The sequence below is a fragment of the Sapajus apella genome, unplaced genomic scaffold (assembly GCF_009761245.1).
Source record: "Sapajus apella isolate SASKATOON/1434 unplaced genomic scaffold, GSC_monkey_1.0 scaffold4, whole genome shotgun sequence".
Lineage (NCBI taxonomy): Eukaryota > Metazoa > Chordata > Mammalia > Primates > Cebidae > Sapajus > Sapajus apella.
Window position 1 is genome coordinate 28,125,709 of NW_022436944.1, and position 22,930 is coordinate 28,148,638.

General features: G+C 41.0%; 1 protein-coding gene across 7 annotated transcripts; it reads right to left on the minus strand.

Annotated features, from left to right (window-relative positions):
- Positions 1–2,399: 2,399 nt before the first annotated feature.
- On the minus strand, positions 2,400–22,037 carry FAIM (Fas apoptotic inhibitory molecule). Of its 7 annotated transcripts, none has more exons than XM_032265138.1 (6): positions 21,681–22,037; positions 10,157–10,216; positions 8,408–8,540; positions 7,829–8,057; positions 6,612–6,661; positions 2,436–2,874 (listed from the first exon to the last, which is right to left on the minus strand). In XM_032265138.1, the coding sequence occupies exons 2-6, from the start codon at positions 10,198–10,200 to the stop codon at positions 2,725–2,727; spliced, it is 606 nt and encodes a 201-aa protein (XP_032121029.1). In that variant the 5' UTR covers positions 10,201–10,216; positions 21,681–22,037; the 3' UTR covers positions 2,436–2,724. The 7 variants fall into 7 exon arrangements, with proteins under 7 accessions (XP_032121059.1, XP_032121029.1, XP_032121040.1 ...); XM_032265149.1 differs by lacking the exon at positions 21,681–22,037 and adding an exon at positions 21,474–21,555; XM_032265168.1 differs by lacking the exons at positions 10,157–10,216; positions 21,681–22,037 and adding an exon at positions 18,888–19,075 and having other exon boundaries at positions 2,400–2,874.
- Between the last annotated feature and the right edge of the window lie 893 nt (positions 22,038–22,930).

The window sequence follows — 22,930 nt, forward strand, 5'->3', positions numbered from 1 at the left end:
CATGTTGGCCAGGCTGATCATGAACTCCTGACCTCAGGTGATCCACCTGCTTTGGCCTCCCAAAGTGCTGGGATTACAGGCATGAGCCCTATTTATCCATTTTACAATTAGCTTGGCTTATCAGTTTGTAAGAGCCTTTTATATATATGTTGACAAAGATGTTCATTAGAGTCACTGATGTATTGATGATCTTCTGAAAACTACCTAGGGGTATGTGTAGTTGAATTTGTGTGGTTGAATACCAGAGTTAAAGGAACTGGAGATACGCATACCAACCTACATAAAAACTTTGTTGACTGGGGGAAAAGCATGATGTAGGAAGGATACACAGAATGTGATCACATTTAAATTTTAAAATAATACTGTACTTTTTGATATCTACCTATATAGTAAAATAATATAAACTTGCATGGGAATGATAAACATCAAATACACAATAGTGATTAGTTATACAAGAGAGGGGGAGGGGAACAGGGAGGGTATATGGGTATTCAGTTGCATTGGTAATGCTTTAGATTTTAAACTGGGCAATAGGTACACCTAGTTTAATACTACAACTGTGTTATATTTTCTATTTTTTGTACATCTGAAATATCTAATTAAATAACTAAGACAAGTATTAGCCTCAGATTTTGAGATGAGGAAACTGAGGCTCAAGAACTTAACTTGCTGTGTCAAACTTCAGAGCTAGGCTATACTGTTTCTACATTATTGTGCTGCTTAACAAAACAAAACAAATGTGGACTCACCATGTCAAAGGCAAAGCCATATTCCTAGGGTTGGTCTCCATAAAGACAGAATCAAACTGTACTCCCAAGTGTTTGCTTAGGTACATAATAGCCACTGCAAATCACAGATTTTGACCTCTAATAACTGCAGTTCAAAGCCCAAGCCTAAAAGTAGTTGCTTTGCTTTTGGACATGGCACAAAATATTTTTCTAGCAGATAAAATATGGCCATTAAAATAAGCCTTTTACTCAAGAAAAATGAAAACAAACCACAGCTCCCAAGTCCGTGAAAGCAAACCCAAATGTGAGTTTAACAAGCCTCAGAGAGTCCCTGTTGGTTTGTTTCCTGGTATTCCAGGGGCAGTGAAGCAAAACTAGGGGGCAGAATGGGAAGAGCAGGGAAGTTTTTTGGTAAAAATCTTTTATAAACTTAAATTTGTTTTTGTTTCATAGAGACAGGGGTCGCACTATGTTGCTGAGGCTGGTCTTGAACTCTTGGGCTCAAGCAGTCCTACTGGCTCAGCCTCCCAAAGTGCTGGGATTAGAGGCATGAGCCACCCGCCCAGCCTTGTAAATGTTTTTGTAAAGGTATTATGCTGAGCTTTCAGTGGTAAAGACTTCAAAATACAAGGTGCTCAAAGAAGGAAGGAAGTCAAAGGCTTTTTAATACACCCACCCTGCCACCCTGCACGTTGCCTGTCAGGGTCCTGGCCTGTCCAAACCTTCTTCCCTTACTGCTCTGCTGCCCCTCAGTTTCTCTTTCCTGCTGTTAGAACCTGGTTCTGCCCAAAATCTCTTGGAAATATGTTAATGGCAGGGAGATAGGAGTAAAGGGCATAAGTCTTAGTATCAGAAAAACCTGGATTTGAATCCTGCGCCACTACTGAGCAACTCACTCAACCTGAGACCGTCTATCTAGACCAGTGCTGTCCAATGGAACTTGGTGTGGTGATAGAAATGTTCTATATCCACACCATCTGGTATGATAGCCACTAGCCACATGTGACTGTTGAGCACTTGAAGTGTGGCTAGTGTGACTGAGAAACTGAATTTTTTATTGTATTCCATTTTAATTAGACATGTAACTAATGGCAACCATATTGAAGACAGCAAGTCAAAAAATGGAGAATGTCCCCTCACACAGATCACTACTGATCTTCTGTGTGAGGGGACATTATTTGTGAAATGCCTCAATACAGTCTACTATTAAACTATATCTTGCCTTGAAAGACTTTCAGAGTATTGAAATGACCAACCCTCAGGCATTTAGTATACTGACTTGGCTGGTCTTTGTGCAAACACCTGCACTGGCAGATTCAGTCACAGAAGCATTGACAGACACTGGTGCCACATCCAGGCACAGATATGCAACTCTGACTTTTTAAACACTGTCTAAGGATGCACCTGATAATCTGGTGTCAAGTTTGCTTCTTTTTCTTTTCATTTTTGTCCTCGCCATGTTAATTAAACAAAACAACTATATTTTCTGAAACCCACATTTTAAATTAAATTATTGTGACACTATCTGAAGTTTCCTTAAGGTTTCCAAATAAAAAATGTTTCTCATTTTCTTCAGTTAAACTAATTGTATCACTGTGTACAAATTGCTTTAAACTAGAGAAACAGGCTATCTGCACAGGTTAAAAACACATAAAGACTTAACCATACATATAAACACAAATCAAGCGGCATCCATTTTATTTTTACAGTATTTATTATAGTAAAGGTTACTTTTGTAAAACATCAGTGACTTTGGTCCATATCTTAATTTCCATTTGTCTTTAAAACATTTTACATTATTTGCATCATAAATTGTAATTTTTATGACTGTACCTAATTGATTTTTTTCCTGACCCTTGGAATGTTACAGTTTCATGTAACTTTTAAAAAAATAAAAACATTGCAGACTAAATGTACTAGTAAGTACATACTGATCACATTTAATTACCACAGTAATTAAAAAGTCCTGATCATTTCTTCTTAAGATTAAAATTCATTAACTTGCAATCTCTGGGATTTCTCTATTATCCACAATGAGTGTATGAATAATCCCTTCTTTCCGCTTCCCACTACTGACAGCCTTTATGTAACAGTCGTGGTTCCCGATACTGAAGTGAGTTTCAGTCCCATCATCTACAAACTCACCCTGATCAAAAAAAGAAGAAGGAATTAGTGTTGCAGAAACATTCTCTTTGTCTAGAGCATTAACACCATCTAAAATTACTAGTGGTACAATAAAGTAATGTATTAGTTCAACAATCAGCTTTGAAAAACAAAGTCTAAAGCTTGTACTTAGATGCTTTTATATTTCTGTTGTGAATTAAAAGTTTCCTTTTTATAATCCCTACAATCCTTAAAAATCTTAAATTCTGAGGGGGGGTGGCAGATATAAACCTCATGGCTATGTGTCTATAACATACGCTTTCAAAAATAAAAATGATAAACATTACATTTATTAGTTATTTATAATATACCACAAGTGATCTACCCACCTCAGCCTCCCGAAGTGCTGGGATTACAGGTGTTAGCCACTGCACCCAGCCAGGGATGGGGTGTCCTTAACCACTCCGAAAATCTGATTCCTTAGGATATAAGGTGGCTTCCAAGAAAATACACAGATAACAAAACCAAACACCACTAAATCTATACCTGTTCTGTTCAGTACAGTAGCCACTGGCCACATGTGGCTATTGGGTACTTGAAACTGACTAGTCTCAAAGTAGATATGCTGCTTAAATATAAAATAGACACTGGATTTAGAAGACCTAGTATGAAACAAAAAAATGTATAAAATAATTTTTTACATTGATTACATGTTAAATTTTTGTTGATATATTGATTTAAATCAAATATATTAACTTCACCTAAATTTTTTTTTCAAATGCGGATACTACATAAATTAAAATTACACATGAAGGTCATATCTGTGCCTCATATTATATTTTGATTGAGCAGCAGTGGTCTAGAGTAAAAAGGTTAGAGCCAGGCAGCACAGGGAAGGAAGGAAAGAAGAAGAGACTTTGAGGATAAAAAATAATTTACTTCAGAAAGCAAAGAAACTGACAATCAGATTTAAACCCTGGCTATTAACTTCTTAGCAGCCAGAGTAGTTAGAACAAGGGCCCCAGTTAACAACACCAAGCCAAAGAAGGCACAGGATGCCTCAGGGAGAGAAGCCTTTTCCTAGCTCTGGGAAGAATGTCGCCATTGGCTCTTTATGGGAGGTGTGCTGAATACCACAAGCATGTCCTTGGGTGCAGTGTGTTCCTGTCCCCATTTTTAACACTGAGCCTTGGAAAAAGACTTTGGAGGAAAAGGCAAGGGTTAGGTAATATAATCTATATAAGTAGCTTCTTGGCAATTAGACAAATATGTAATTTTGGCATGATGCTTTGAGATGAAAGAAAAAGGAGAAAAGCTGTAACTCACAGGCAGCAAGATGAGTTTGTTGTGGGTATGTACAGTACTGGGGAGGGCTGACCATATATGAAGCTGCCCAAACTGCCCTGCAGACTAGGTTGTAGTTACAATGAGAACGCAACTGGGTTATAAAGAACTATTTTCCAAACACGCGGTTTCCTGTTAATTACTACAGAACAAAGACGTGGATGAACATTGTTTTCACCTTCCTACAACCACAACAACATTCTTTGTGTGTGTGACAAGGTCTTACTCTTGTCACCCAGGCTGAAGTACAGGGGTTCAATTGCAATTCATTGCAGCCTTGAACTCCTGGACTCAAGCAACCCTCTTGCCTCAGCCTCCTGAGCAACTGGAATCAGGCACATACCACCATACCCAGCTAACTTAAAAAAAATAATTTGTAGAGATAGGGTCTCGCCATGTTGCCCAGGGTGTTCAGGGGCTCCTGGCCTCAAGTGATCTGCCCATCTTGGCCTCCCAAAGTTACAACTGCTTTTTTTGGAGACAGGGTCTCACATTCTGTTAACGAGACTGGAGTGCATTGGCGCAACCTTGGCTCACTGCAGCCTCAACCTCCCTGGGCTTAGGTAATCCTCCCACCTCAGCCTCCCAAGTAGCTGGGACTACAGGCATGTGCCACCATATTCTGCTAATTTTTGTATTTTTAGTAGAGGGGGGTTTTGCCATGTTGCCTAGACTAGTCTCAAACTCCTAGGTTCAAGCAGTCCACCCGCCTCAGCCTCCTGAAGTGCTGGGATTACATACATGAGTCACTGCACCCAGTACAACCACATTCTTAATACCGTAAAACAGCATTCCCTCTACATGTGCACTGGAGAATTTCTTGAGTGTGGGAGGAAATGCGATTCCAAAGTGCTGATTCTCCATCTAGAGAATTCCAGGGTAGGAAAGAAAGAACAGGAAGAACCACTAGGTATGGCATTGGACACACAGTAGGTATCTGATCCATGTTAGTGGTAACTGGAGTTTTTCCAAAGGGGGCCACAAAATACTGAAGTGCTCTCCAAGCCTCTCTGCATAAAACAAGTCTCTAGCAGTAGATTTAACCCAGAGAGCAGCTCAAGCACTCAATTTTGAGTGAGCCCAAATTAAATTCTCCAGGACTCAGAAACAGAAAAGCATTCATCTTTGTAACTTTTAAATTTTAATTTATTAATTTTTTTAGAGATGGAGTCTCACTATGTTGCTCAGGCTGGCCTAAAACTTCTAGGCTCAGGTGTTCCTCTCACTTCAGCCTCTCGAGTAAGAGGCAACTACAGACCTGAGCTACCACATGTGGCTTTATCTTTGTAATTTTTGATTTCTGGCTTTGTCACCTCCTCAGAAACAGCTATCAGACCAAGTAGGTTCTAGGTGGTCTTCTGAGCAAATGAATCTCAGACCTCCTTTCCTCCAACTACCAAAAGCACCTTTTCTCAGTGTCTTATACCTATACTATACAAATGAGATAAAAGCAACAACATGCAAAATGTGACTAGAGAAGAGAGCTTCCCATTAACTCCAGCTCTGATGTTCACATCTGGAGCCAGCATGAAAGGTGGGTACCAGGTGATAGCACTCCCCACTTGTCCTGAAGACCCCATAAGACTTAGGGATTAGCATCCAGTGATTTCATCTCCTAGTCCCTTACTTTCTGCTTCCCACTCTCTCCCGTGTGCACACTATTACTGTTTCGTTCCTGCTTGAAATTCACTCCTCCATTCACCCCGTCCACAGCCATACTAATACAAGCACCTGACAGTAAAAGCTGAACACACTGGAGTCTACATGGGGATTTCAGTGTGCCTGGCCACAGTGACTGGAGTAGCCTCTTTCTCCCTGCATTGGCACTGCTGGTCTAAAGTTCCACTTGCCCTCTGGGGTTCATGAGAGTGCCCTTTCCTGTCTGAGTACCTTCACATCATCTGATACTGTATCACTCATTTTACAAAAATCTTGCTTTCAGAAAAGAACCATCTGCTTTGAGTGTATGGTATAAAGCATTCCTAAAGTGTGATCTGTGGACCAGTGGCATTAGCAGCACCTAGGGAAATGTTAGAATTAGCATTTTAACAAGATCCCAGGCGATTTCTGTGCATGAAAGTTTGAGAAGCAGTGGTATATAATGCACCACTTAAAATGGTTAAACACCAGAGAACACCAGCCTTTGGGGATATAATTTTTTAACTAGGGGCTCTTTTGAGGATAGAGGCTGGTCCAGGACAGGAAAGGAGAGTATGAAGTTTGTGCCAGCTAAGAACATAAATTGTTTCCAAACTCACGGAACGAGGCACTGTCTGGCAAAGGTTTTGGAATCTGGGTAACGAGTACTTAACCCCTTTTTTGTTTTTATCAAGAGGACTTTGGTTCATTATAAAATCTCTGTAATTAGGAAATGCAGCAACAATTCAATGGTAACTTAGACAGATGGCACTTAGAGTAATCAAATAGTCAACTTACTGCTGTCTCCATTTTTTTACCATTGCACCATACGTCCATAGTGTCTTTTTCTGTAAAAGTAAAATAAAATTTGTAAAAGTTATTCTGTGATTTAAAGATAAAGTTAACTTTTCCTATTTATTATTTTAGGAAAGATTTGATATACCAGATCTCTAAAATTCCATTAATATTTTAAAACCCAACACTTTTTCATGGCTTTCATGGTTTTGAGACTCTCGTAAAATTTGAAGAAGCTGTGTTTGTTCTTTGTTCATAAAACTATAATGAAACAAAACAACCTTTTAAGAAAGTTATAGTCCTAATACAAATTGATTAAGTTTTGGATCTTTCAAACGGGAGGGCAACAGACTCCCAAGAATATTGTTGTTAAGAATGAAAAGAAGGGTGGTCACAGCTGCTTACACCTATAATCTCAGCACTTTTGGATGCTGAGGCAAAGGGATCATTTGAGCCCAGGAGTTCAAGACCAGCCTGGGCAATATGGTGAGACCCTGACTCTAAAAAAAAAAATTTATTTATTTATTTTTTTTTTTGAGAGAGAATCTTGCTCTGTCACCCAGGCTGGAGTGTAATGGCATAATCTCAGCTCACTGCAACCTCTACCTCCCGGGTTCAAGCAATTCCCCTGCTACAGCCTCCCAAGTAGCTGGGACTACAGGCTTGTGCCACTACACTCGGCTAATTTTTGTATTTTTAGTAGAGATGGGGTTTCACCATGTTGGCCAAACTGGCCTCAAACTCCTGACCTCAGGTGATCCACCCACCTTGGCCTCCCAAAGTTCTGGGATTATAGGCATGAGTCACCACGCCTGGCAATGTTACATGTTTGTTTGTTTGTTTTATTTCGATTTATTTACCACTATATGATCACAGCAGTTACATGTTTTTAAAACCTAAATTTATAATCCTCAAATCCATCCCTATAAAACTTGGCTTAAGATATCTTATATAAAAAATGGTGGATTAAATCAATGTGTCATTCACACAGGACACATTAGAAATACACCTGCTGGACAATATACACACCGGCTAGACAATCTCAAGCAGGTGGGAAACAAAAAGATTTTTAAAAATGTTTTTAAACAAATGAAATACACCTGCACGTACACTCTCTCTCCTTTTCAAAGCTCCATAGAAGGTCTGAATCGTTACAGGAATTAAACAGACATTATCTTTTAAAAAAAACAATGAGTTCTGCAGAAACAGCACTAACTTACCCAAAACAACTCTAAAGTTCTCACCGTCCATGTGTAATACCCAAGTATTGGTGGTTTTTGATCTGTTCTCCATATACTTCTTGAGACTTCTCCCATTAATTTCCAGAGTATATTCATAAGCAAAACCACTGATAGCATCTATATTTATGGTTGCTTTTGTCTTTGCAGCTCCAACATAGAATGTCTCTTTGCCCACTAATTTGAACATCCATTCTTTTCTTATCTCTTCCTACATAATAAAATAGAAAAATTTAAGACATTCAAATGGAAGAAAAATTAATGTTTAATTTTAGAAATAATGTAAAGTGAACAAAGGCAATGCCATTTAGATATAATTTTATTTATTTATGATGCCAAGGTTTTAGAAAATAAAAGCATTTTAAGTTTAAATATTACATGTTCTATTCCATGAATTCCATAAATATTATTAGTTTGCTCTACACAGAAAAATGACATGGATCAAAAACATTATTGACTATAAGGAAAAAAAAAGCCCTGAATTCACATATGAAGATGCTACTTTAACAAAATCGTTTCTCTATATATCATATTTTACAAAGTAACATATTTTCTTCCTACCTTCCCATCTACATATACTACTCGTTTGCCTGATGTAGTCCCATGTTCAAATTCAATCTTGTGGACTCCGTCACTTAAAGCAACATCCCAAACAGCTACGAGATCTGTCATTTTTTCAAGGCTGTAAGGAGGGCTAAAGGAATAAAATAAACCAATTATAGTGGGCCAAAATACTAATTAAATAACCAGTTACTCCTTCCAAGATGAAAATTAGATTATTAAAACCTCTAAAATTTCAAAATATTAAAGTGATAGTACCTAAGAAATTCTACTCACAGTACATGTAACTATTTTCTCCCTCTTATCCACTCTTCCTTTAAGATACAACTACTATATGTGGGCACATAGTCCGATTACGTCTAAAAAATCCATCTTAATAGGATTAAGAATCCATCAGTATATCCTGGTTAGTATTCTAGGTTGACTACAGTATAGTGCATGGAAAGCTCAGTAAAAAGTCTTTACTCTTCTCCTACCAGCTCCCATTTAAAAACCATGATATTTAATTTCATTTATCTTTTTCAGATCTAATCACTCTAAAACAAGAACTCTCCAAACCTCCCATACTTAAACTAATACAAGGGATTTGTTTTAACAAAAAGATTTTAATTTATTATACTAAGAAAAAAAGTCATGGAAGAAATATTCTATAATAAAGATAAAAATAATTTAAAAATGTTATGGGAAACATTCTTGGCATTAATACAGGAAATCTTATTTTAAAAAATAAAGGATTTGGGGCCGGGTGTGGTGGCTCATGCCTGTAATCCCAGCACTTTGGGAGACTAAGGCGGGCAGATTGAGTCCACGAGTTCCAGACCAGCCTGGGCAACATGGTGAAACCCTGTTTCTACAAAAATATTAGCCACACATAATGGTGCATGCCTGGAATCACAGCTACTTGGGAAGCTGAGGTGGGAGGACCACCTGAGCCCAGGAGGTGAGACTACAGTACGCCATGATTGCATCACCATGTTCCAGCCCAGATGAAAGAGTGAGACTATCTCAAAAATAAAAAATAAATAAAGGATTTGGTTTGTCAGACATTTCTGGCATATACTTCAACATATATTTTTGATGTTAATATATCCTCTGTGAATGACATATACATATATAATATCTAATTAATATTTTGATATTGGTAATCTTTTTAGCTTTGGCAGAAGTATCATTTATTATAGTAACGATGATCACAGCTAACAGTTATTAAGTGATTACTGTGTGACAGTCACTGTTCTAAGAGCTTTAAATATATTAACTCACAGAATCACCATGAGATGGGTACTATTAATATCCTTATTTTATAGATGAGGCTAGAGGGGCTAAGGGTTTACCTAAGGTTTCAATGACATTAAGTGGCAGAGGTAGGATTTAAACCTAGGATTCTGGCTTCAAAGCCTGTTCTCGTAACTACATCTTCCTCTTTGTTCACCCTAATCTTTGTATGCTCTCAGTTGAAGATGTTAAATGGATTTGATACCATTTTGAAGTGGTTGCCAAGAACTCTGTGCTGAGAGATATGAGGAGACCTCACATCAAGGCTCTACGGAAATAGTTGCCATGTTACTGGTGGCTACCTCCACGCCAGGTATTTACTACTCCCGCTCTAAATCACACAAAAGCAGAACCACACAATCTGCAATTTTACAAAATGTATTCTTAACAGAGTAGCTTGGATAAATTGCTCTTTTGAATGATAACAGTCTTGAAAATGTCAAAGGCTAGTTTACTGCAATAGAAGACATTTACCTTTCATCATCTTCAAAGATAGGACTGTCATCTCCAGATGCCATGGTTGGCAAAAACAGTCTTTAATCCAATTAGCAGCCAGAAAAGAAAAAAGCAGAATTGCAGCAAAGAAAGATTGAAAGCAACAATGATGACATCTACAAAGGGTTTTTCTAATTTTGCAGTCCATTTATTAAATTACATGGAGCTTATGATGAAACAGCTTCTACATACAATAGAACTGTAATCTTTAATTTACAGAGAAAGATGTTAAATCATGCAAATCAGTCATATTTTTCCCTGTTACAGATTTATAATTTCTTAAAGGTATACTTTATTAAAACTCTAGTTTATTGCAAGTATTATAGCATATCAGATCTGCAAGATACCTAAGAGATCCTCTGCGTCCCATGCTTCTCAAACTGAAGCACAAGAAGCCCCAAGGGTATGAGGCAGTGAGTCAGGGAATACATCAAACTCCAGGATAAACACAATGCACCTTCTGGGAACATCACTGTTAAAGTGGTAACTAATTTAAAATCTAATCTTTATTTTAGAAGGCTACACTATGGTGGAACATAATTTTTAGTATCTTTGTGTGTTTAGATAACTTCAAAGAACTGATGAGTTTGCAAGAAGCAGACAGGGATATGCTGGTCTGCTCTCAAAGAGTGAATTTAATTTATCCATTACTTAAGCCCATTTAATTTACTAGTACCAATGATGAATCCACAAAAGTTATGTGGCTTGCTCACATCACTAGCAGGATCCAAGCCAGAACTAGAGCCCAGTACTATGCAATAAACTAAACAGTACCTGGCTGCAGCGTTAATCAAGCTTTACTAAAATCAGAAGTGCGCACAAAATCACATGCATAGGAAACCCTCACATTTGAAGATTTGGGATTAACAGTTTCACTCCTGCCAAAGTATCCTAAATTCAACTATTTTTTGCTTCCAAGATCTACCCTAGTTTAGCCCTTTCTTTAGTGCCTGTTATTTACAGATGCTCAAGAATGCTGTCTCCTGGTGAAAAATGGGAGGTTGCTAACCCTCTCTGGATGGAAACAGCCAGAAGTCACAAATTATTAAAAAACTTTTTGTTTTTGAGACAGAGCCTCATTCTGTTCCCCAGGCTGGAGTGCAGTGACACGATCTTGGCTTACTGTAACTTTTGCCTCCTGTGTTCAAGCGATTCTCATGTCTCAGCCTCTTGAATTACTGGAATTATAGGCACATACCACCAAATCCAGCTAATTTTTTGTATTTTCAGTAGAGATAGGGTTTTGTCATGTTGGTCAGGCTGGTCTCGAACTCCTGGTCTCAAGTGATCCACCCACCTCAGCCTCCCAAAGTGCTGGGATTACAGGCATGTGCCACCACATACCCAGCCAAAAAGTTATTAAAGAAGAAATTAGCACTCATAAAAGCAATCCAACAGGCCAGAAAAGTTAAGGATTTCAGAATAAAAACTAGGTAAATATTTGTACCTAATATAAATTCCTGTTTTTTAAAATTAGCACCACACAAATTTGTGAAATTTTCTACTCTTAAGAAGCTCTTAGCTGGGCATGGTGGCACGTGCCTGTAATCCCAGCTACTCAGGAGGCTGAGGCAGAAGAATTGCCTGAACCCAGGAGGCGGAGGCTGCGGTGAGCCGAGATCGCGCCATTGCAGTCCAGCCTGGGTAACGAGAGCGAAACTCCGTCTCCAACATAAGTAACAAGAAAAATAGATACAAAAAAAGAAGCTCGAGGATTATACCCTAGGAAACCAGAGGGTATCATACAACAATAAAAACAAAAAGAATACATAGCAATAAAATAAGCCAGCCAGGCATGGTGGTATGCACCTGTAGTCCCAGCTACTCGGGAGGGTAAGGTGGGAGGATCGTTTGAGCCTAGGAGTTAGAGGCTGCAGTGCATGGCTGCAGTGGTCGTGCCACTGCACTCCAGCCTGGGTGACAAGAGTGAGACCCTGTCTCAAAACAGATATATATGTGTTTTATATATATATATATATAGAGAGAGAGAGAGAGACAGAGAGACTGATATATATATTATAGATACATAGATAGTATAATTATATGTACTGCAGCCTGGGTGACAGGTATATATACATAGATAGCGATATATATAGATACAAGTATCTGTTTTGAGACAGGGTCTCACTCTGTCAATCTAGGCTGGAGTATATATAAAGAATATATATATTTATATACATATTATGTGTATTATACATATTTACATATCATAAATATTATACATACGTGTAATATAATATTTATATATTATATGTACATATATATAAAATAAGCCAAACAGCACAATACAAACTTTGATAAGGCATCCTTTTTAAATTAGAATGTATTTAGAGGTACTATTCAAGTTTTGCTCTATAATTTTCAGAGACTCTAGTAAGTTCATTAATGCAGGCATTCAAACCTAAAATAACTGCTCTGTTTTCTATTATAATGAATTCCAAATACTACTAAATCACACTAAGATACAAACTCTTATTATAATACCTTTCCATGGAGAAGTATAAAAGGCAATTTTAGAAGAAAGATTAGAGATTATGATCACATTAAAACATTTTTTTCTTCTCTTAACTGTGAACAATGATTCAGACATTCAATAATTATTTAAGGACTACCTAAAAAATTGCAATTTTTCGGCCAGGCGTGGAGGCTTACGCCTGTAATCCCAGCACTTTGGGAGGCCAAGGCAGGTGGATCACGAGGTCAGGAGATTTTGAGACCATCCTGGCCAATATGGTGAAGCCCCATCTCTACTAAAAATACAAAAATTAGCTGGATGTGGTGGCGCATGCCTGTAACCCCAGCTACTCGGGAGGCTGAGGCAGGAGAATCACTTGAACCAGGAAGTCGGAGGTTGCAGTGAGCCAAGATCATGCCACTGCACTCCAGCCTGGTGACAGAGCAAGACTCCATCTCAGGAAAAAAAAAAAAAAAAAAGCAATTTTTTTTTAACTGAAAGTGTACCTGATAGGAGAGAATTATAAACAAAGATAAAAGTAAGTACTGAAGCAATTATCTAGCAAATTTGAAGCATTCTAATTCTACTTATATAACTATGTATCAAAATTGATGTTTATTATTAAACAAGTTTATGAATCAATATAAAATTTTGTTACTCTCTTTGCCTGTTTTCCTCTGATTAAGAAAAATGCTGCTTCAATATAAAGTTAGTAATATTTCAGTTTTCTTGTTGGTGCTATCCATTATTTTTAGCAAAACTCTAAAAAAACTTTTTATAAATGGTTCATAATTATAAAATATTTTTATAATTACTCCTTGGAGTGTGCATGGTGGCTCATCCCTATAATCCCAGCACTTTGGGAGTCTGAGACAGGAGAATCACTTAAAGCCAGGAACTCGAGACAAGCCTGGTCAACATAGTGATGGCAAAAAAATTAGTTAGGTGTGGTGGCACGTCACTGTAGTCCCAGCTACTAGGGAGGCTGAGGCGGGAGGATCGCTTGAGTCCAGGGGTTTGAGACTGCAGTGAGCCATGACCACACTATTGCACTCTAGCCTGGCCAACACAGCAAGACCCTGTTCCAAAAGCAAAAAAACGACGACGAAACAAGAATTATTCCTTGGAACATTAAAAGTATATTTAGCTTATAAAAGGTTGCAATACTTCAAATTTTGTACCATTTTAAAAGGCAGAAATTAACTTTAAGAAGTGCTTTCTATGCAAGGATTAAAGTGACCCCTATCTTATAACTGCCGTAACCAAAATATGAGAGAGTCATAAAATTATCAGCACTGGAAAACAAAAAAACAATGAAATTACCTGGTCTAGCCTCTCTCCTTCATTATGGGGAAATCAGTAACACATATCCCTCCAAATCCCATCTCCACTGCCAGTCCTGGGTTCTTTTACCTGTCCAACTTTCTAACAAGGCTGTAGAGGTTTCCAATAATGCACACAGAGTAAACTTTTCAAATGATCTTACTGCAAAAAGTAATTCCCATCAACAAATCCCATCTAATATTTAAGAAAAAGATCCCAAATCAACTCTGCCTCCTGCTTTTCGGCTTCTGTCCTATCCCAGCAGTTTCACTAGTCTTGTGACCTCTGTCACTTTACATGTTCCAGTCCAATCTCACCACTTTAAAATATAATTGAAATTGCTCTTCTGGCTGAAAAGTAGGAGAGCACCCGTAGAAAACACTTTTTTTTTTTTTTTTTTTTTTTGAGACAGAGTCTCGTTCTGTCACCAGGCGACAGGCTGGAGTGCAGTGGCGTGATCTCAGCTCACTGCAACCTCTGCCTCTCAGGTTCAAGCAATTCTCCTGCCTCAGCCTCCCAAAGTAGCTGGGACTACAGGTGTGCACCACCATGCCCAGCTAATTTTGTATTTTAGTAGAGATGAGGTTTAACCATGTTGGCTAGGATGGTCTCAATCTCTTGACCTCATGATCTGCCCGCCTCGGCCTCCCAAAGTGCTGGGATTACAGGCGTGAGCCACAAATGCAACAGGCTAACAGACTGACATCTGTTTTTTGGCCATTCATATCAGGGAAAATCATTAAAAACCACTAGTTAGCTCATCAAATGCACATAAAAATATGCCCACCAGGCCGGGCGCGGTGGCTCAAGCCTGTAATCCCAGCACTTTGGGAGGCCGAGGCGGGTGGATCACGAGGTCAAGAGATCAAGACCATCCTGGTCAACATGGTGAAACCCCGTCTCTACTAAAAATACAAAAAATTAGCTGGGCATGGTGGCGTGTGCCTGTAATCCCAGCTACTCAGGAGGCTGAGGCAGGAAAATTGCCTGAACCCAGGAGGCGGAGGTTGCGGTGAGCTGAAACCGGCCAATGCCCTCTCCACCCTGGAAAACAAAAAAAAAACCCGTTCTCAAAAAAAAAAAAAAAAAAAAAATATGCCCACTAGTGAGTCTTTAGGGAAACAGGAAATCAAATTGAGATTTAGGCTAAAGGTCTGAAAGAAAGTGAATATGAATAATTATTTTAAAACCTCAACAGGCACTAAAGCAGAGATTGATGTTTACTTAAACAGACTTTAACATACTTTGGACCGTCGGCTGATTTTTCATTTTCAGAATATCCTCACACAAAAGTCAATTTACTTCCTCTGTAGCTGTTTTGAGACAGGGTCTTATTCTGTTGCCCAGGCTGGAGTGCAGTGGTGTGATCGCCACTCACTGCAGCCTCAACCTCCTGGGCCCAAAGGATCCTCCCACCTTAGTCTCCCAAGTAGCTGGGACTATGGGTACACACCACCGCACCCAGCTCATTTTTGTATTTTTTGTAGATTATGGGGTTTCACCATGTTACCCAGGCAGGTCTCAAATTGGTGGGCTCAAGTAATCCACCCGCCTTGGCCTCTCTCAGATTACAGGCATGAGTCACCACACCTGGTCGTACCTGTTTTTTAAATTTTTCTGTGGTTTTGTGTGATTTGCAGCAGCTATGCTCTATTTGTTTTCTCACAGGGAGATGTACCTTCACAACAAAAGTTTTCTTATGATAAATGTCCAGCCTTCAGTTTTTCTATTCAACATTTGAGCCTGCTATCAAGAGATACTGTACTAGAGGCTGTCAGAAATTCGAAGAAAAGTCCTTCTTTTTTCTGTTTTTGTTTTTGAGATAGGGTCTCGCTCTAGTCACCCAGGCTGGAATGCAGTGGTGCAGTCTCACCCCCACTCCTGCCTACAGGGCAAGCAGCCCAGCCTAGGGCCTGATGGGGTGAGCCTTATGCAGACTGTGCCTTGATGGTCCAGCCTTGGGAGAAGAATTTACTGGTAACCTGGAAGACTACTGAATCCTTTCACCCCTGCCCAGCGGAATAGGACCTAAATGTACCCCTTTGGGGGAAAATGGGTCACCTGGATTAGGGGTAGTGATTCATATTGTTTTGTAAACTACATTTCCTACAAAGTATGAATTTATACTTTGAAAAAAAAAAAAGAATTGAGAGTTCAGAAATAAATCCACATATCTGTGGCCAACTGATTTTTGGCAAGGGTGCCAACTCTAACTGGTGGGGAAAGAATAGTCTCTTCAACAGATGTTATGAGGAAAACTAGATTTTCATACACAAGAGAATTAAGTTGAACCTCACCTACCTCACACCATATGCAAAAGTTATCTCAATGATCTAAATATATGCTAAAACCACAAAACTCTTAGAGGAAAACATGGGGTAAATCCTCATGACCTTGGATTTGACAATGGATTTTTAGATACGGCAGCAAAAGAAAAAAAAATAAATTGGACTTATTTTTAACTTAAATCAAAAGTTAAAGCTGATTGCATGTGGTGGCACACACCTGCAATCCCAGCAATTTGGGAGGCCAAGGTGGAAGAATTGCTTCAGCTCAGGAGCTCAAGACCAGCCTGGGCAACATAGGGAGACCCCCATCTCTACAAAAAAATTAAAAAACTAGTGAGGCATGGCAGTGCATGCCTATAGTCCCAGCTACATTGGAGGCTGAGGTGGGAGGATCATTTAAGCCTGAGAGGTCAAGGCTACAGTGAGCTGCGATTGCACCACTGCACTCCAGCCTTGGCAAAAGAATGAGACCCTGTCTCAAACAAACTAAAATTTTTGTGTATCAAAGGACATTATCTAGAAAGTGAAAAGACAAGGATAAGAGAAAATATTTGGAAATCATATAGCTGATAGAAGTTTCATATTCTGAATATATAAAGAACTCTACTACTCAAAAACACAAAAGACAACCCAATTTAAAAATAGGCAAAGGGGCTAGTCACAGTGGCTCACACCTGTAATCCCAGCACTTTGGGAGGCCAATGCAGGTGGATCACCTGAGGTCAGGAGTTCGAGACCAGCCTGGCCAACATGGTGAAACCCCGTCTCTACTAAAAATACAAAAATTTAGCTGGGCGTGGTGGCAGGTGCCTGTAATCCCAGCTAGCTACTTGGAAGGCTGAGGCAGGAGAATCACTTGCACCTGGAGGCAGAGGTTGCAGTAAGCCAAGATTGCACCATTGCACTCCAGCCTGGGCAATAAGACAAAACTTCATTCCCCCCCAACCCCAAAACATGGGCAAAGGACTTCAACAGACATTATTCCAAAGAAGACATACAAATGGTCGATAAGCATATGAAAAGATGCTAAACAACATTAATCACGGGAGAAATGCAAATCAAAACCACAATGAAATACAACTTCATATGTACTAGGATGGCCATGCTAAAAATAAACAGAAAATAATGAGTGTTGGCAAGGATGTGGAAAACTGGAACCTTGTACACTGCTAGTGGGACTGTAAAATGGTGACGTTGTCAAACAAAAAGATAAACAGTTCCTCAAAACCTAGAGAAGTATTATATGACCTAGCAATTCCACTGCTAGGTTTACACCCAAAAGTTTTGAAATCAGCCACTCAGAAACATGTATACTATTGTTCATTGTAGCATTTTCTAATAGCCAGAAGATGAAAACAACCCAAGTTGTCTGTCAACATAAACATACACAAAATGTGGTATATACACGTGATCTTAGCCAAAAGGCCAAGAAGCGATAAAATGCATATATATACACACACACACACACACACACACACACACACACACACACGCAAAGGACATTCCTTTTTATTCACTCAAAAAAAGGAGTGATATTCTGACATATGCTATAGCATGAACTCTGAAAACTTTCTGCTAAGTGAAATAGCCAGAAAAAAAACGGCAAGTATAATATGATTCCACTTATGTGAAATACTCAGAATAGGGAAATTCATAGAGACAGAAAGCAGATTAGACATTCCCAGGGAATGGGGGAAGGGAACAAGGAGAAGTCTGTCTCTTTTGTGTTGCTATAAAGGAATACCCAAGGCTGTGTAATTCATAAAGGAAAAAGGTTTATTAGGTCATGATTCTGATGTCTGGAGAAGCTCAAGATTGGGCATCTGCATTTGGTGAGGGTTCCAAGTTGCTTCTGCTAATGGAAGAAGCAAAGGGGAGCTGGCTATATAGAGGGCACGTGACCAGAGAGAAGGCAAGAGAGAGGTGGGAGGTACAAGGCTCTTTTTATCAAACAGCTCTAGTGAAAACTCACAGAGCAAGAACCCATTCACCTCCAAGGGAGGGCATTAATGTATTCATGAGGGATCCGCCCCCATGACCCAAACACCTCCCATTAGGCCCCACTTCCCAGTACTACCGCACTGGGGATTAAAATTCAACAGGAGGTTTGAAAGGACAAATATCCAAACCATAGCAGGGAGTCATTGCTTAATGGTTCCTGTGTTTCTGTTTAAGGTATTGAGAAAGTTTGGCAAATAATACAATGGTCACACAATATTGTGAATGTACTTGATGGCGCTGAATTGTATGCTAAAAAATTGTTAAAATGGCAAATCTATGTTGTATATATTTTACCATTTTAAAAAGTTAACAATATATATAAAAAAAGAATTGTATACTTTAAATGGGTGAATTACATGGTATGTGAGTTATATTTCAATAAATCTGTTAAAAAACAAAAAAAGGAAAAAAAATAAAAGGCAGATGTCCTGCCTGTAGTGTTTCTTGGGATGCAATTGCACCTGTAACCAAAAGAGGATCACATCTCTCCTTATCCCTAATTTCTACTTCACTCAGAAATATCTGTCACGTAGATCTCTAAGTTACAAATTCAATTTGATAAACACATGTCGTATTCTAAGTTCACCCAGCATACCAGTAGTTGCTGGGTACTTATGTATCAGGCTCTGGGCAGGGCACTAACCTCATAGTGGGGGAGTCTGGTGAGACCGAGAAATGATTATAGTACAACAATGGGAGTGTCCTTATAAAGGGAAGCAGCATAGCGCAGAATGGGCCCACAGAGGAAGGGTCCTAGTTCTGCCAGAGAAGGCTTTGGTTTAAGACTTTGGAGAAAGTGGCCAGGTGCAGTGGCTCATACCTGTAAACCCAGCACTTCGGGAGGTCAGGAGTTTGAGACCAGCCTAGACAAAATGGTGAAATCCCATTTCTGCAAAAATACAAAAATTAGCAAGGCATGGTGGCACACGTCTTTAAATCCCAGCTACTCTGGAGGCTGAGGCACAAGAATTGCTTGAACTGGGGAGGTTGCAGTGAGCCAAGATCATGCCATTGTACTCCAGCCTGGGTGGCAGAGGGAGACTTTGTATGAAAAATAAGAAAATAAAACTTGGGGCTATGCGCAGTGGCTCAAGCCTGTAATCTCAGCACTTTGGGAGGCCGAGGCGGGCGGATCACCTGAGGTCAGTAGTTCGAGACCATCCTGGCCAACATGGTGAAACCCCATCTCTACTAAAAGTACAAAAATTAGCCAGGTGTGGGGGTGGGTACCCACAATCCCAGCTACTCAGGAGGCTGAGGCAGAATTGCTTGAACCCTGGAGGCGGAGGTTGCACCGAGCCGAAATTGTGCCACTGCACTCCAGCCTGGGTGACAAGAGCAAGACTCAGTCTCAAAATAAATAAATAAATAAATAAATAAATTTTTTTTAAAAAAGGCAGGACTCGGTGGCTCATGCCTGTAATCCCAGCACTTTGGGAAGCCGAGGTAGGCGGCTCGTGAGGTCAGGAGTTCAAGACCCACCTGACCAACATAGTGAAACTCCGTCTCTACTAAAAATATAAAAATTAGCTGAGTCCTGGTGGCTCGCGTCTATAATCCCAACTACTCAGGAGGCTGAGGCAGGAGAACTGCTTGAATCTGGGAGGAGGAGGTTGTAGTGAGCTGAGATTGCGCCACTGCACTCCAGCCTGGGCCACAGAGTGAGACTCTCTCAAATAAATAAATAAATAAATAAAAATAAAAAATAAAACTTGGGAGATATCCACTGTTGTTTTTAAACTCTTATGCATATACTTAATTTTCAAGATTATATGACCAAACTGGAAAATGATAAATACCAAAAAAAACCTCTATTTTTCCAAAGATTTTATTAATAAAATATAAATTAAAAAGATGGAAAGCCATATTCCATTTATTTTCACTGATGGAGATGATGCCAAGCACTTGAAACTTTTTACATGTCTTCAAAGAAAGCTTTTTGGAGATCTCATCCTTACCCCACAATCTTTTAAAATCCCTTCCCTAGCAACCCAACACCTAAGTTTCAGAGCGTGACTGAAAACACCAACATGATTCCACCGTTCATCTAATCCCACCTGAATTTTGTCTTAACTTAGGTTTAACCTTATTGGGGACTGAAATGATTTATTTGAGATAAACCGAAGCCAGTTTAAAAATTACTCAGATAATAGTAGTAACTAAGATGTGCATAGTTCCCTTTTCAGCAGAAGCCCTAGGGTACGACCAGCCGATAAGGCGAGTCAGTCTTTCAAGTGTTGACAACTTCATCTCCAGCCCGGCCCCTTATGAAGTGAGGGGGGTTTCCACTGAAGTCAGTCAGTAAGCTCCTCGAGCCAAGTATTCCCAAATGCTACTTACTGGAGGTATAAAAATGACAGTAACTTTTCTCAGGGCCATTTCACAATCTTACACCAGAAGCCATATGGTATAGTTTATGGAGTCTATCTTGTTTTAGAATGAATCTTGTGGGATTCATTCTACACAAATGATAATGCTCAAAAACCCAGAGGTAACGGTGCTCAATGAATTACTTTTTGCAATAACTAAAAACTGAAAACCACCTGTACGCTCAACATCAGAGAGAAACAACATTAAGTAAATCACAGTCCAGTCAAAGCCAATGCCAGAAGCCAGAGATGGATGCCGTAGTCAACCTGGCACACAGAAATATGCAGTCTAGTGTGGCCAATAAAAAGGATGTAGAAAAACACTTAAAGCCACGGGTAATACATGTGATGTAATATTAAGAGAAAGAGCCCGAAGGTTGAGGCTGCAACAGTCAGCCAAGATCTTGCCACTGCCTTCCAGCCTGGGCGACAGAGCGAGACCCTGTCTCAAAGTAGAGAGAGTGAGAGAGAGCATGTTTCTGCACTTTACGACGCAGATTCTGCAAAAAATAAGCCCTGATCATATTACAAGGAAAACCCATCTGGAAGAAAATACACCTTCATGTTAACCCGGCTTGTCTCTGGGGAGCAGGAGCATGGCTGCTTTGCTTGTTTCCTTTTTGCTTTCTGTTCCACGTTTTCGACAGCGACAAGTATTATGTCTAAAGTTAGCGACCAGGCTGTAGGCGGGTGCGGCGGGTCGCGAGGCCGGGCCTGGCCAAGCAGGGACGCTCCCGCACCGCCCTGGGCTGGCCCCGCGCCCTGCCGCACCCTCACCTCTGCCCGCGCTCAGCGGGAGCCGAGTCCCGTGCCGAGGCCTGGGATCACCGGCGGGCCGGCTGGAAGCGTCCGGAACTCACCCGCGCCTCACCCGCCTGGGTCTCACCGACCGCGAAGACACCGCCCGCCGCCGCCGCTCAGAGATGGCCGCCGCCGGCGCAGCAGGGCCGAGGGCGCGGGGACGCCGGGGTCTGCGCGCAGGGGCTTCCGGGGTGCGGAGCCGGCGGGCCCGGGGCGTCCAGGTGGGCGCAGGCGCGACCCCGACCCCACCCGGGCTGCTGCCTCACCTGTGCGCCGTGGGCCGCGGGAGGCTCTGGGGGCGGTCGCACCAAACAACCGGTTGGTTCCGACTCGGCTACGTAGGCCGCATGGCTTTGCTCCCCTCGCCGAGAAACCCGCGCACCCGGCGCGGAGGCTGAAAGCTCTGCAGGCGCGACTACCAAACACGCCGACTGTTTGTCGCGCCTCTGGTCCCCTGGGGCGCCCAGCGCTGGAGGCCACCCTTCCCCCTCCACGGACGCAACCCCGGTCTGCAGCCTTAGCTCAAACCCTCCGCGCACAGGCCTTCCTCAGCCCCCATCCAGGACATCACCAAGTCCTGCACTGCGTCTAGTCTTCCCGCCAGCAAGGAAAGATGGGTAGGAGCCAGCCGCAGGCCCCGCGCTGGGACAGACGCGGCGACAACCTGGCGGGCAAAAACAGCGCTGTGCCTGCTCTGCAGCTATGGGGAAGGGAAACCTGGTCATGGCAACTATGGCATTCGCTCCTTAAAACCTCTTTATGGAGTCTCATTCCTTCTTTAAAGACCCAAACTACTTAAGGTGGGCAGGAAGCCCCCATGTGTGATCTAGCCCCTGCCTGCTTGGCTTCATTTAGGTCGTTAAAGGATGCAAGTTTCTTCTCACCCAGGGCCTTGGCAAATGCTCTTCCCTCTGCTAGGACACTTCTCACCTCTCCCCTGTTGTGAGTGTTTGTATATCATTTCTTAGGTTACACTATCCTGGCCCACAAGACTTGCAGCATTGCTGGGTGTGGTGGGTCATGCCTATAATTACGGCATTTTGGGAGGCAGGTGGGAGGATCGCTTGAGCCCAGGAGTTCAAGACCAGCCTGGGCAACATGATAAGACCCCATCACTACAAAAAAAAAAAAAAAAAAAAGAGAGAGAGAGAAAGAAGGAAAGAAAAAAAAATTAGCCAGGCATGTTGGCTCAGGCCTGTGATCCCAGCTACTTGGGACGCTTAGGTAGGAGAGTCGCTTAGCCCAGGAAGGAAGGTCGAGGCTGCAGTGAGCTGTGATTGCACCACTACACTCCAGCCTGGGCAAAGAGTGAGACCTGGTTTCATTTAAAACAGAACAAAACAAAACAAAACACAAGAAACAGCCGGGCTCAGTGGCTCACACCTGTAATCCCAGCACTTTGGGAGGCCAAGGCAGTCGCATCACCTGAGATCAGGAGTTTGAGACCAGCCTGGCCAACATGGTGAAACCCCATCTCTACTAAAAATACAAAAATTAGCCAGGAGTGGTAGTGTGT